We start from the raw sequence: 16079 nt of genomic DNA, 5'->3' as shown, positions 1-16079 counted from the left end.
AATTTGAAATAGGGTTGAATAGAAAAACTTACCTGCTTTTTTGTTTTTGTTTTTTTTTAATGGCGCTACTTTTTTGTCCTGTGTTTTCTGTTGTTTTACTTTTTCTTTTTTTGTTTTTAACTTTTTGTTTTTATTTTTTTATTACTTTTTATGACTTTTTTTTGTAATTTTTTGGTTTTTAATTTCAAAATTTTTAATTTCAAAATTTTTAATTTCAAAATTTTTAATTTCAATATTCAATGACTGATCTCTGATCTCTAATGTAATGTCTACAGAATAAGAGAAGGAGTACAATGCTTCGGCTTCCATACACAATTCCAGAATTTTCGTACATTTTCTGAACTTTTGTTTCTGCATATCCAGTCCCAGTCGTATTGGTTTCATCTTTACTGTTATAGGTAATTAATCTTACTTCAAATTTTTTATAAGGGAATTTTTTTCTTTTTTTCCGCGCGAGGAACTTTCTACTTCTTCAACATATCCTGGTTCTGATGAATAGATTTTGTCGTCATCCACAGTTCTTTCGAATCCTGATGAAGAACTCATTTAATTTATCACACAAAATATAGGTAGAAACTCATATGTTTTGACGACCGAAAAATTTAAACTTTATCTGTACCTATACAAAAATAATTTTGATACTGGAATCGAATCTCAAAAAATGGTTGCATTCAGTGAACCAAATGAGAAAGAGTTCAAATTTATGTGAAATTTAATAACACTTTACACTTATAATAACAAAATTTATTGAACTGAAAAACATTTGAGGATATTTTCTCGGGATTTCAGGGACATTTAGTCTTCTTGTGGGACAAAACATAACAGCAGAACAACAGTTATTTTCCGGGCAGTCCAGCACATGGCGAGACGTCTGGCATCACTAAGCAAATCCTTATTAAAAAACATTAACTTATGCAACCTCGACTTTATTTTCTTTAACACCATATTCCATACAACTTGAAATTCCTTAATGACGGCTTTAATTCCTTAATGACATTGCAACAGAACTCAACCCAAATCCCAACACAAATTTTTAATAATTTTATTTGATTGAAACTTCCACATCATTCTTTATAATGGTTTTCTTCAACTTTAGCAAAAACCCTGTAGCCACCAACAAGAGTATTACCTCTATATATAGTTGCTTCTAGTTTCCAAAGACCACGTGACAAGTGAAAGGGAATTTTGTCTTCATCTACAGCCATGTCCTTGACATAATAAGTTCCCTTAAAAAAAATTGGAAATATTCATGAAAGAATTGACTGGTATAAATTATTATTTTTACATATTTACTTTTGGAATGGGACACAATCCTGCCGGTGGTATTTCAGGAAAAGTTGAAGAACCCGTTAGTGCTGGGCGAAGAATCTCCTTAAAAGTTACATTGTAAAAGTAACACATCGGGGTCGGATCAACTGTGAAAAAGGGTTTGTCAATGAAACGGCTATTTCCAGTCGGACTTTGCATAGATTTAATTCCATACTGTAAAATAAAACAGATAATTTTAAAGGAAATTATGTATTTAAATCTAAGAAAATTATATTATTAAAGACATATGTATACCGTATATTGACTTCTCATATTATAGTGATATGTAAAGCTTCCATTTATATAGTGATTGTGACCTTTTCTAATAACTCTCAAGCCAGAGAAATCAACAAAACTATCGTTTCCTTTAATAGCTTCAATTCGTTCTAGATCTATTGTAAATTTTGCACATTGGCACTATGAAATAATAAAATAGGAACAAATAATATTTTATTTAGTTGAAATTTATCAAAGGATTGAACTTACCACAGCACAGATCAAAAAGAAGATGCCAATTTGAATAAAATTGTTGATTGGTCTCATTTTAACTAGAACTTATTTTCAGGTTTGAATTTTCGTCACTGACCGACGATTAAGTAAAGGGAAGACTATTTAAATCAAATTAGAAGTTCGTCATTTCATATAAAAATATATAGTTACTTATGCAGTTAAAATTAATCTTATCTTATTGAGAATATTATACATATTTAGTTAAATACATACTTTACAAGCTAATTTTAGACCAAGTGGCTATGATATAATATTAAATTCAGGTAATTATATAGTGAAGAAACTAAAGAAAATTATTTAGGATCGGGTTCAACAAATCCGAGTTCGATATCTAATCTCTTTTTTTTTTCAAACACGTGCAAATTTAAAAATATTTTAAACACTATGGGTTAAAAATAATGTTATTTACTTTACAAGCGTTTTACCGAAACAAATTTTTTTGCAGTGTTGTTTTCATTCGAATCGGGTTGCCACATTTGTAGGCTTACGTTCTTGATATTATTTTATTAATTTCTTTTACTGTATTGACTTTCGTTTGGCATTTAAATTTTTTTTTTTTTATCTGGCCAAACAACAAAGATATGAATGTTTTAATTATGTGATTTGTTTCTTTAAAATAGGGTTGCCACATAGAAGTTCCCATTTTGGAAGTGGCAGTCCTGTTTTTACTTGCGATATAGGTACTATATATCGAGTTATGCATTCGTACAAAAAAAAAGTTGAGATAACATTTTTCCATGACATTACGATGGTAGAGAATGCCAAAAAAGTGGGTCCCGGAAGTCAGTCTGTCTGTCAGTCTGTCTGTATGTATAAGGAGCTACAGCCTAAACGGATGGACTGATTAATGTCAAACTTGGTAGGTAGCGTTGTTTGGCGACTCTCCAGAGGGGTTTTTGGAATTAATTTGTTTGGACCAAAAATAACGGTACTTGTCATATACCGGTTTTAGTAAAATTAAAATATCTCGAAAATGGCTCTAAGGATTTTGTTTAAAAAATTCAAATGTTAGTTAGAAAACATTTTTTTTGAAAATCATTATTAACGGTACCTGCCATAGAACCGTTTTTTTCAAATCCGATTATCTCCGAATCTGATTATTCGATTTCAACGAAACTTTTTGTGAAGAAGCTTTTATATAATTTAAATATAAACCAATAAAATTTCCAAAAAAATAATTTTTGGATTTTTAAAAAAATTTTGAAAATTTTGTTTTGAAAAATCAAATTTTCAAAAACGGGACATTGAATTTTTTTGAAATTTTGTTTTAAGATGTTGATTAGTGATTTCTACAGAAAAGCAAACCAACTTTATTTTAACACTTTTTTTCCAAACAATCATTTATAAAAAATTATTTTTTTTAAATGCCTGTAAATATATCAATCAAAACTGCATACTTGTTTTGGAGGGCAATTTAATTTCAGATTTTATTTTATTTAAAAAAAAAACGAATTTAATTTTGTTTTCCAAATTTCTAGGTATATAAAAAGTCTTAAAAATTTAAGCAACTTTAACTCTAAGAGCAAGTTCGTGCGACCCAGTCGTGCATTTTATTTTCTTTACTTCAGTTTTTACTGAACTATCAAACAAAGATATCACGGGGACGTCTAGTTTTTCAGACAGGTACCATAGATGGTTCTTCATTTTCTCAGTAGTTGCTGTGGATATTGCTGAATTTACTGCCTTGTATCTAATTGCAGCCAAAGTCGCTGAAGTAGAAGCAAACCAAGCTGTTATATAATTTGTGATTGTAAACTTGCATACTTCGCGGAGGCTATTTATCTCATAAGATGTTAGTTTGAACTCTTGTCGAAAAATTAATATTTTTAAGCAATACATTGCCTTTGACATCCAACGAGCATGACTCATAGCTGATGGACTTTTAAACATAAAATTTTCTTTTGGAACAACTCCTAAAAAGACTGATGACAGCTCCAAAAATTCTTTATAATCACTCCTTGGATGATATTTCTGTAGATTAGTTAAATTCAAAATATTTGTTAGTGGCTTGGAGTGATGGCAATATTTTCAAGCGGTTCATCCGAATCTGTTTATAATTAAAACATCGTGCTTTTAAAAATTTTCATAGCTAGATATGTTCTTGAAAGCTCATAAAGAAAAAAAAAATATAAAAATCATTAAGCTTTTTTCACGTGAGTTTCCTTGTAGGGACTGCTTTTTGACCGCAGCATACAACATTTTTGGACCAAACTAAACTTTTTGCAAAAACTAATGAGGGTAAAACAATATAAGGATTTTGTGTGATTCCTTGTCTTCTAAATGCGAAAAGTAAAAAAAACTTAAAATTTTACAATACATTTTTCAATCAGCAACTAACATAAGATATAATATTATATTTATATTATCTATAATGATGTTGTCTAATAATATGTTTCCACCTGCGCTTAATTCGAGATTTAGCTAAGTAGATTTAGAAAAAATCTCGAGATTTATTTTAAATCTACTTCGCTAAATCTCCGATTTGGGTTCAGCTACTCTAAATTTAAGATTTTCACCTACTTTCAATACGAGATTTAGAATAAAACTCGAGATTTATGCTAAATCTACTGAGCTAAATCTCGGATTTAGGGCAGGTGGAAACGTAGTATAAATGTAGAGTTGGCCGTTGAAAATTATCCTCATGTCTGCCGAATCCTAGGTACTATATAAAATATAATGGATATTACATGGGCCCAACTTCCAATAGTACGTCTTCTTGTGAGACATGTGCAGTAGTAATGTTTAAAGGCATCTTTGCCTCCTTGATCACGATCAATTAGGACGTACGTATAATACGTACGTGACCTAACATGTAGTGATTCCACGTGTCCTCTTAACAGCCAAACATTATGTTCTTGTAAGTATATTACATTGGCTTAGGTCACTTAAATTACTTTCCCGATATAATTTCTATAGTGTATACCCCAACCTTTGCGAAGGTTCTCACTTGCATATGACCTTGCAAGTTTTACTTGATAAGAACCTAAGGAAATCATTAGTTATGTCATCTTCAGTTAGGTGGGGAAAATCATTGAAAAGATGCAAATATATTTGCTTCCATCCTGATGAAGGCTACCCTTTGCCTGTTTAAGTTTTTTATTTAACGTAATTATAAAAAAGATTCGGCGAGTTCATTTTCTCACATAATGCAACGATTTTCTGCCACTACTGATTTTATCTAATATTTTTTTTATATTGTTTATTTTATATTTACTACACCTACTTATTCGTCTTACCTTAATTGCAATTAAAAGAATTTAAAAAAAAAGAACAAAATTGAAAGATCATAATCCAAATCGTAACCGATATCAACGTTTTGTTTGTAGAAAATAAAATTACAGTTATCCAGACTTCCAGACTATAGCTGTAACAAATTGTATGTATTCGTTACAGATTACAGGTATTCACATCAGTAAAGACAAAGAGTAACGAAATGTTATTTTCTTTGGCTTTGTAAAATAAACAGCACGTTATTTTTGCTGTAAACGTTGATTTTCAATAAGTTTTTTTCCCAAATTAAGTCAATTTTTTAGAAAATTGCACCTCCAGGCTAATTTTATTTCGAATAATAAAATAAGGCTTTTGTCGTTTGTCGCTCTTGTGGTTTTTTTTGTTGGTCTAATCGTTTTTGTTACTCTTGTCACTTTGTGTTATTGTTGTCGGAGGAACTTTCGAAGAGAACATTTCATCCAACTTATAAAATTGACAGTTTTCATATGTTAGCCCAGGAAGTACCCAAACCAGAAGTGAGAAGTATGAGTTCAATCGCGTGTACATGTGTTGAGTTGAAAGACACGTTTTTATTTTTTATTTCGTAAATGATAATATTATTATTAAAAGCTTATTGATCTATTATGAGATTAAAATTTTTAAGTGTACCTAGAAAATTAAAAAAAAAAAATTACTATAATTATAATTATTAGGTACTACAAAATTAATACATATTTAATAAAAGTTTAAAATGTAATATTTTGTTTAGATGTAGATATATTAAAATTTGGAACGGTTGGAAATTAAGTGTGTGCGGATGGAAGATCTGTATGAAGGCATTCAGCGGCAGAGGAAATCTTCAACTTCGCATTGATACCGCCCAGGGCGCCGCATTTCGGAGGTCTATAGGAGGCGGCGGTGAAAGCGGCGAAAACGCTGTTACAGGGTACCGTGGGCAACGCACTGCTAACAACAGGAAAGCTTCTCACCGTAGTAATAGAGGTCGAGGGAATCCTCAATTCAAGGGCAATTGGGGCGCTAAGCGGCAACCCCAACGACGACGGAGAAGCCCTCACCCCAGCGCATCTTCTAATCGGCAGCAGCTGTTTTTTGCTTTAGTCTTAAGGCTAAGAATAAAAAAATAATTTAAGTTTTTTAAGTTAGTTTTAATTTATAGAAAACACATTTACAACAAATATTTGAAAAGTCTTCCAATTCTTTGCATGCTTGTCAAAGCCTTTGAATGCTTGTCAAAGCCATTCTTTTCTATTTTATTTCGTGTGTAGTAAAAATTTAATCTTATCTCCTTAGGTATAAGGTTATATACTACAAAATGTGTCCGAAGCTAACTCAAAAGCATATCGAATATCGATCCTTTAAGTTTCGACAAATGCGGATTCGATCTTCGATTTCGATGTGGTGTTCAGGAAGACTACAGTAAAGGCTCTTTTCACGGCAGTAGAAACGGAGAATTTCAAATAAAATGAAAAACCAACCGGTCGGTAGCTGAATTTATGATTGTATGAACAGCGGACAAGACTGCATTGTAAATTTACAATCATATTTATAATCAAAAAGACAAGGTTGGATTGGATTAATGGGTTTGAACAAATACATATTGAGAGCCACACTGTTTGTTAATGGCTGAACAATTGTTTAATAATGAATATGAAAATATTGATTTTCTCCTAACAAAAAGATTAAACCAAGACCTAGGTTATTGAAATTTAAAAAAGTTGGAACACAAAGAATCCGTTTGTTCATGAAATTAAATTTCGGGTAGCCAAAGTAATGACAACGAAATCTGTCTCTTTTACAAAGCTTAAATTGAAGTGCTTAGAAGAAAGGATCCTACCTAAACCTTAAAAAAATATTTCATGGTTTGAAAAACAAAATACATGCAACCTTCACAGAATCTAGGCATCAAAAGTTCTAAGGAAAAGATTAAAACTATGGAAACTTGCAACATAAAAACGACTGCCTTCAAGTCGAACTTCCTTTTAACCACACAGGTATGTATGTCCTTATCAAAAATTACTAATTTTATTGGAACATTATTCTGAAAAGAAAATGTTAAGGTACATATAACCAATGATTAAATGGGCCAATAATGGAAGAAACTTCTTTTTACTTAATTTTAAAATATGAAAATAAAAAATTTAATGGTGTTTAATTATTTAAAGAACAATTCTTATTACAAGTGATTTCAAATAAGTACATAGTTTAAATGATTTGAAGTGATGCAGTTGCTGAAAGAGGTGCATGCCGGTTCCCTAGACACAACAGGTAAGCTAGTGAAAGAACAATTATTTATTTTACTTTTTGTTATTAATGTAAAATTCGCAAATTCTTTTAAATGGTCAAAAGGTCAGACAAGGTATTTATTGCCCTTGTATGAAAAAAAAGACCTTAAAGACCTTCATGAACAAGCTCCGAATAGTTAGGAAGGTAATATTGTCATAATACGGCAACGATGTCACCAAACGATGAACTGCTGCCCACAAGTGGTCAGGTATCAGGTAAGCGCTCTGTACTGCCTTCCTTGCAGGAAGATGAAGAGTTTCTTAGCTCGCCCTCCCACAGGAACGATTGGCCGAAAAGTTTCTGGAAGAGATGAGAAAACGATTAGCCCGTGCCGGTAAAAAACGCAGGCACCAGGAAATGGCAAAGATCGACAAAAACAAATAAAAGACAAGGTACGTTTTTGTAGTTGAAACCGTTGATTTTTTTTTTATTCACTTTTATTGTTTTTTTAATACTTCATTAAATTTCTTATATGTAATTAAATACAATTTTTTTCACAAATAATAACAAAAATAAAAATTGTGTTCTGTAACAATGAATTTGCCAGCTAATTAACACCTACATTTAAAGAATTCAACCAAACATTCTTTTTAATCTTACAAATCGAACCGAAAGAATTTCCAAACAAAATACAACTATTGAAATTCCTAGTAATACTCCACAAATATTATACACAGCATAAAGACGCTTATTATTCAATGGTTTCTTCTTTTGTTGCTGTTGTCTTGAAAAAGCTGAAAGAAACTGATCATTCCGGGTAAATTTCAATCTCAATTGTGTCAATATTCCTGCAGCAGCTAGATCTCTCAACTTTTTATTAAAAGTTGGCAAAAAAATCGAATGTTTCGGCAGATACATAACAAATTGATAATTGTAAATGACTTCTTTGATAGACAAAAGTTCAATTTTGTGTTTCAAGTTTCTCTCCACATAGTAAATGAAGCTATCCTGAAAAGCTACCGTAACATATTTTCCTTCTAATCTTTCCAACATTTGAAGTCTTGGCTCGTAGCCATAAGTTTTGGTTTTTATTGTACGTTCATTTGGAAACATCAATGACTCTGAGGACTCTGCAGGAAGTAAAATTGTGTAGTTCCATTTATTGAGATCGTTGAGTCCCGATGGGATTTGTGCAAATTTATCCATGCGAAAAGCATCATAAAGCGAGCCTTGATAAGCGTTGCGTAGCACAAGGGTGAGAATAAGCATTTGTAGGAGAATGAATCTGGCAAAATTACGGCGAGGTATTCTGCTAACCGAGTAGCCAAGGCAAATTGCCAAGATATTAGTCACTGGATTTTGATTCTCTTCACCGAAAATGATCTGATAAATTTTCAGTCGAACCAGTTTCAGGACAGATGTAAAAACAATTGTAACGACCAGAAAACCTGCCACTAGAATCCAAGTTTGCTTGCTAAATGGCTTCGCGAGGCGATCCAAGGAGCTTAAATAGTTTTTTCCTCGGACAATATACCTGAATGCCGAATTGTGGTACTGACCAGTTGGAGAAAAACCGAACCGACCTTCTACTGAATCAACAAAACCTCCAACAATAATGTCTACATCACGATCTTTTATCTGCAAAGAGGACATTATATTTATTTTGTATTTTCCTGAGTAATAAAATTACCTGTTTAAAGCAACCAGATGATTTGTTATTCTTAAAAAAGCTTCTCTCTTTTGGAAAAGGTTTCAAATCAATCGAAAAGTTAATTGTCTCAGCGAGAAATTTCAACAAACTTCCTTCAATACCGGAAATATTGTCCCAATCTCCTTCCGGCTCAGGATTAGTTTTGTTTCCAATAAATGTAAAATATGGAGGATAAATACGAGCCGATACTTTAAATGGACAACCAAACAAGTTTTTAAGTTTATTTGGAAAAATTTCAAATTGCAAATTTTCCGGGTCAAGATCGAATGTTATCAATGGTTCCGGGAAATATCTGCGACACAGGTGCGCCGCAAATAAATGATAGATATAAATTTCGAAGCCTAAATCTCCACGATCCGAAACGACACTCACATCAATGATATCAAATTGATAGCAAAGTTTAAAAATTTCTGCTAAATGATAAAAATATCCGCCTGGCGAAAATTTTGTTAGAAATATTAGAAAACGATAATGCCTTTCGAATGGAGTGTCCACAAAGTAACGAAAGAGTGTCCTATTGATACAAATATAAGAACTTTTACTGTAAAAAGTTGGTACAATGACTTACCGGAAGGCTTCTGTAGAGTCTACAATGAATACATAGTACTCCAAAGGTTGATGGCATACACCGCGAACGTAAAGTTGAACCGATATACTTCCCTGTAAATTCTGAAGAATGTAATCCAACAGCTGGGCATTCGTATTTTCATATTCTGGAATAGAACTATGCTCAGCTATTACAATTGTCGACGTTAAGTTGCTTAAATGTTCTTGGATTAAATAAAGTGCCATTTCCGGAAAGGTTTTATTTTTTTTTGAACGGAGAGTTGAGCTAGTGTTGTGAGTTAGAAGGGCTAATGTAAGCCAGAAAACAAGCAGACAGTTCGATTTAGCCATTTCAAGCTAACTGAAGGACATTTAACAATCCACATTTGATATCTAATATTACAATGTGAAATGCAATGTCTAACTGGGGACTACCAATCAACTGTATCGTTTAATTTATTAAGGTTCTTATAAGTTTATATCTATTTCAAGTGCATCTAGGGCGCATTGGGTCATTAATTAAATAGTCTACTGTAAGGCTGCATTTGTACAAGGAAGCAATCGGAAGAGAATGGTAAGGTACCTAATTTAATTAATTGGATTGTAAAGAATCCTGTTCTTGACTTATAGTTTGCAGTTTTTTATTTTAAAAGATAAATAACTCTTATTCTCAGAAACTTCTAAATCATGTAGAGTTTGCAGAGTGTCAAATTTACGGATAACGGAAACCCCCCCATGAAGGCGTTAAAAAAAATGGAGAATACTATTACTATGCATTCGACACTGTCCTTTCTAAGGGTGACCAGCGTTTTCAGGCGGCTACAATCCATTGTGGATTCGAAGCTCAACCAACAACTCTCGAACAAGCTAAGTCTACTCTTAGAAACACTTAAATAAAATCATTTTCACAATCAAAGACAACATCATTTAATGTGGTAGCAAGAAGTGTAGTATCAACTGAAACTATGAATTTCTTTTTGAAGTTCAACGAAACTGTTGATATTTTAAAAAGAAAGATTGAACATAGTTTCAGGTATATTTTTATAATCAAAATCCTGAGAGATTTGAAATGCCGGATAGAAGAATAAACATTCAAAGTTTTGCATGAAAAAAAAAACACTTAAAAAAGGACGTTAACAGGTAAGAAAGTGCTTTCAAAAAAAGGAGCGTGATATTTTCGGAAGACTGTTAGCTACAGCCCTTGAAAAAGACTTGACTTAGTAGAAGGCTGTTATTTTCTTCATCATCGCGTACTATCGATACCTCAAACATTCGACAAAATAGCTGAACTTGTTTTAGGAAAATCCTTGTAGTACTTCTGCATCTGAAATACATTTAATTTTTGACGAATATTTTAATCCATCAGTCAAAGATGTGGATCATCTTAAATCACATTTAATGTTTTCCTTAAAAAATTGCAGACCAAATAGTTAAAACTTAAATTTGTCAAGTCATTGTCTGAATTAATGGAAGATCAGCAAGATAAGTTCATAAATAGAGACACAAGACATGTTTTTAACCTTTGAGAAGCAATGCTTTTCATACACCTGTTCCGATCGTTCAGTCACTAAACTATTGAATATACATAAATACTTTTGGCAACATGAGGAAGCTGACACATAAATAATATTTAATCTTAGCAAAATAGTTAAAAATTCCAAGGTAATGATAAGATCATTTAACGCAGATATTGGAAATATCCACAAACTTTGAGTTTGTTATATAAAATACCTTGTGCAAATCCTTACCCGGCTTTTAAGCCTTGACATGCTGTGATTATATAGCAAGTTTTTATCGAAAAGTTTAAATCCGACAAGGTACATCATTTAAAGTTAATAATCGAAGTATTTCTTAAATAGTTGATCGATGAGAAACAAGATCCACCTGCTCTACACTACAGCCTGAAAATATTTTTATTTTGTGATAAGTTCAATTTTTCAGAACTGACCAAATAAAAATATGAAATATAAAATCTTATGCGCTGGCTACAAAGTGAAGGATATGACATTCTTGTGTCTTACAAACTGCTCTCAGATTGTTAACAAAGTTCTTTATTACTCCATGATCTACTTAAAAAACAGCACAGTATGAGACTGAAACTCCAGCTACTTTTTTAGAGGGCAACAACATCAAAAATGAATAAAATTGAGAATATCCAAAACATAACATAGGTTGACACTGCCAAGCAAGGATCGGGTACCACCAAACCTGGAAAAACATCAAGAATATTGTTTGCCAATCCAGTCTTAGTGTCTGAAATCACATGTTGGGGCAAAAACCTAATCAAAAGATTTGCTGTAATTTTGGCGGCAATTTTAATTAGATATAACCAGTAGATCCAAACAAATAAAAACATAATGGTGAAATGTATTCTTCCTGTAGGAGTATTGGCGGGAGTGGAAAAGTGTCGGAATAAAGAGTACAAAAATATTGACTCAGACGCACTCGAATAAAAGGCGTGCGTACAGCCACTAATCAAGACGTGATGAACCGAATGACAATTTTCTAAAAAATTGTTTAAAATAAAAAAGGATGTAAAATTTAAAAACAAAGGCAACACCTTATAAAGGTTCATTTGAATCATTTTCAGCAGTACTAGTAGGCTGTTGTAGTAAAATCTCGAAGATAGAAGAAGGAACTGTTCCTTAGGGTGTCCCTTATTTTTTCAACTTGTTTTTTTTTGAACGCATACCCCCTAAATTTGTTCTCTTTGATGTTATGAACGTTACAAAAAAATGGCGTCATTTGAAGTTCATATGATGGACGCGACTTTCAATCAAAGCTTACAGTTTCAATGCATATGGAAATTTCGTTTTTTATTTATTTTTTGCATAGATAGATCACATTTTTTGATTTTTATATGGAGTTTTTGTTTTTTTTTTAACGCTTACCCTCTCATTTTCGTTTGTTGTTTAAGGTAACTCATGCACAAAATCAAAAAAAAAAAAAAAATTATATGAAAAAATTAATGTATTCGGTTCAATAAATTCTGTTTATTCTTTGAATAAATATTTTTAAAATGGTAAATTAAATTAATTACTAGGGATATTTTCTTTTTAATGCATCTTTTCTTTACTTTTGGAACCACAAATCGCAGGTAACATGAGTTACCAAAATAATGTAGCGTGAGTTACCTAAATATTTTAAAATTTTTCCTCGAAATATTGAACAAATGTTTGGTTTTGTCATTAATATTAAAAGCTTGTAATTTTTTATGTGTGGAATCTTCATTAAAAACAAATAAAGGTTCTTAATTTCGCAGAAAAACTTCATACTGTCGGACTCTTAAAAGTCTTGTCCGATTTTTGTAACGTTAGTTACCATCATACTTTTATTTCTCCAATGCAAATGGTAAAAATAAAGAAATTCTTTTTTGTTAATTATGAAAGTAATAGTTATGCTCCATTCATGGATAGTAATTTCGTATCAATTTATATTAAAATTAACAAAAAAAAAAATTATTTATGTATAGGAAATTTTTGTGAATGTAACGTGAGTTACCATGGAATTGCCCCAAATTAAAAAAATACAAAATGCGATCTTTCAATGAAAAAAACAACATTTTTTTCCATATAAGAATTGGAGTTGTAAGCTTTGGTAGAAAGTCGCGTCCATTAACTAAACTTCGAATGACGCCATTTTTTTTTTAACGGTCATTCATAAAATTACAGAGAACAGATTTAGGGGGTATGCGTTCAAATTAAAAAAAAAAAAAACAAAAAAAATCAAAAAATGTGATCTATCTATGCAAAAAATAAATAAAAAACGAAATTTCCATATGCATTGAAACTGTAAGCTTTGATTGAAAGTCGCGTCCATCAAATGAACTTCAAATGATGCCATTTTTTTTTGTAACGTTCATAACATCAAAGAGAACAAATTTAGGGGGTATGCGTTCAAAAAAAAACAAGTTGAAAAAATAAGGGACACCCTACTGTTCCTCCATCAAACCAATTGGAAGCATAGCTTCCATCGATAAGGTTCCAACCATTTCTTCAGGTTTAAGAACCGTTGCAACGTTGGCACTTTTATTTAAGTGACTATTTGGCCAGATATTAATTTGCAATGTACAAGAATAGAAATAATTATTGTTGTATAGTTCCCGTTCGAGGAATTATATCTTATAAGTTTCGTCATAAACAAATCAGTAGAATTTTGCTTTTATACGTGGTGAGAAACTTTTCAAACCGTTCTTCATTCTAATTTTAAATGTCATCCCGTACATTTCAAACTTTTCAAGTACTGCAAAAATCTTATCTTTTTTAACTATTGTTTCGGCATTTCCTAATGCTTCTGAAAAAGAATGTTTTTTGGAATAATTGATATGGTTTGTTTTTTTCTCTTATTAGAAAAAAAAACACATTCTGTTAATGAATGAAAGCCAGTTAAACTTTGACATGAAAGAGGTCCTAAGCTTATGTGCAAAGTGCAACTGATAATAAATACAAAGAAGGAATAATTAAACCTTCTATACTTAATTACTTCATTTAACAATTAATTTGTTACTCCCAAGGCCACCCAACGACACACATTACAAGATTTTCATGGATAACAAATTGTTCTGCTAATTTTCAATTACTTGTGCATGTTTAATTTTTATTTAACAATTTCCTTAATATTTAAACGAATTAAAACAACCAACTTATGTTAATGACATTTTTGTTGTTGTTTTTTTTTACAGTCGGCGAAACAATTTACACTTTCCACATCAAAAGTCGATCACATTCACGCAACATCATTGGCAAGCAAAAGTAGGTTGGTATAATACGAACCAGTATTCCACACGTAAGTAATAAAAAAATATATAAAAACGACATTAAAATAAAAATGAGACAAAAAAAAAAAAAATTCAAATTTAACAGTCGCTCACAGGACCATAAAAATCCAATTTGCACTGAAATTAAAAACAATAACAATTCTTTTGGTAAATTGACTCTGGAACTGTCATTCAGCTTCCGACTGATTGACTTCTAGCCCCTGCTTCCTACAATTTACAAGCTCGTTCGGCTGATCAGCTATATAGTGACACAATAAAACCGTTATCATCGGTATATGTATGTGATGCTGCTCCATTTAAAACTATATACCACCTCCACCAGGCTTTCTGGGTTGTTTTATCTTGGTTTTTTTTCTTTTTTTTTGTGCAGATTCGTATCCCAACAAATTATACATCAATGTTGAGATTTAAAAAACATGTTTGTTTGTTATTGAAAAGATAAAATCTGGAATTCGAAAATCGAATAATGTTTAACATGCACACATATGGGGTGAGCCTTGAGCGGGTAATGTTGGGCGGTGGTGAATGACAATGTTGGGGGGTGGTATTGGTGGACGATTGACATGCGGGGGTTGGTTTTGGAATTCGATGTGCATAAAATTGACAACAGAACATGAAGCAGCACAGATATAGGAAAAATGACTATACGACTACGCAGACGACGACGATGTAAATAATTAGGTTTGGGGGTTTTTGGAATTTATCCAAACACCAACACAAAGCCAAATAGTGTAGCTCTAAAGCCTCACTGCTCTGTTCTGCTTTAAATTTCTCTGCGTTTGTGGTTCATTGGTGTAAATCCTGTTTGCCATTGCTAGTCGATTTTGCTACTCAATGGTTACATTGTAGAGTTGCCAACAATTTTGTCGTACTGTAATAAAAGTATTTGGAAGCCGTCAAATGTCCAGGTGCAGATCAGTGTCTTTACTCGTAAAAATCTCAAAATATGGAAATGTCTTTTTGCGCGATTTTTTGTTGTCAAAATCATCGATGATGTCGTCGGAAGTAATCTTGTTCATTAATTCTGACTCGATGCACAAAAGAGCCAAAAGTTTAATTTTTCATTGCTCAAGGCTGTTTCAGATAATTTGTTACCCTTTTAAGACAAGAAAAGCTTCTATCACCAGAACAATTCGTCGTTGGTATACATTGGGCCTAATGAACGTCTATAGCCAAGTTCGGTTAAACGTTCTACAAACTCTGTCGAATCTGAAGTACCTACAACTTTTTTTTCCATTTATATGTAGGCCATTTTTTCATTGATGGACAAAAATTCATCGACAAATGGTTTCATAAAACAAATAAACACCCTTGGGTTTACCTAAAATTATGTTAATTTAAGTTAACATTGTTCTTAGAAAGAAGTTGTGTACAAATCTTACCCTTTCCATAGTAGATCCGACAATATCTTATTGTTTGTGAATATTCACTAGAATTGGCCAGAACTCAAACCTAGAACTCTTGAAAAGAGGTAAACCGTCGACGTTAATGTGTATTTGTATCGTTGTGTCTTGTTGCACGTTTGCTATACAATTTGTGAGCGCATTTTCAAGACCATAGTGCCGATAGGATCCACCAAATCCATCTTCATTAATGTCGCATTTATTCCTTGGTGTAGACATCACTGTTCTGGAATCCTTTGGCAGGGCAAACTCTGGCACATTCCTGTTTAACAATGCAAGAAGAGCGTTTAAAGTGTTCTGCTTTATAAAAAATTGGCCACTCCATTCCCTTAGGTCTTGAATGATTGATGACCTCTTTTCTTCCGAGTCT

At 32.1% G+C, this 16079-nt stretch overlaps 2 protein-coding genes across 2 annotated transcripts; both read right to left on the bottom strand.

The window, feature by feature from the left end:
- Positions 1 to 923: 923 nt before the first annotated feature.
- LOC129906538 (uncharacterized) lies at positions 924 to 2179 on the bottom strand. Its single transcript, XM_055982327.1, has 3 exons — positions 1564 to 2179; positions 1294 to 1482; positions 924 to 1226 (listed from the first exon to the last, which is right to left on the bottom strand). Exons 1-3 carry the CDS (start codon positions 1579 to 1581, stop codon positions 1065 to 1067), a joined length of 369 nt encoding a protein of 122 aa, XP_055838302.1. The 5' UTR covers positions 1582 to 2179; the 3' UTR covers positions 924 to 1064.
- Positions 2180 to 7905: 5726 nt separating this feature from the next.
- LOC129920930 (uncharacterized) lies at positions 7906 to 9871 on the bottom strand. The gene is made up of 3 exons (XM_056002475.1): positions 9552 to 9871; positions 8963 to 9497; positions 7906 to 8910 (listed from the first exon to the last, which is right to left on the bottom strand). Exons 1-3 carry the CDS (start codon positions 9773 to 9775, stop codon positions 7906 to 7908), a joined length of 1764 nt encoding a protein of 587 aa, XP_055858450.1. The 5' UTR covers positions 9776 to 9871.
- Between the last annotated feature and the right edge of the window lie 6208 nt (positions 9872 to 16079).

The sequence above is a fragment of the Episyrphus balteatus genome, chromosome 1 (genome assembly GCF_945859705.1).
Source record: "Episyrphus balteatus chromosome 1, idEpiBalt1.1, whole genome shotgun sequence".
NCBI classification, from domain to species: Eukaryota; Metazoa; Arthropoda; class Insecta; order Diptera; family Syrphidae; genus Episyrphus; species Episyrphus balteatus.
Note: the sequence above shows the minus strand (reverse complement) of the source record. Positions and strands in the feature narration are given on the sequence as shown.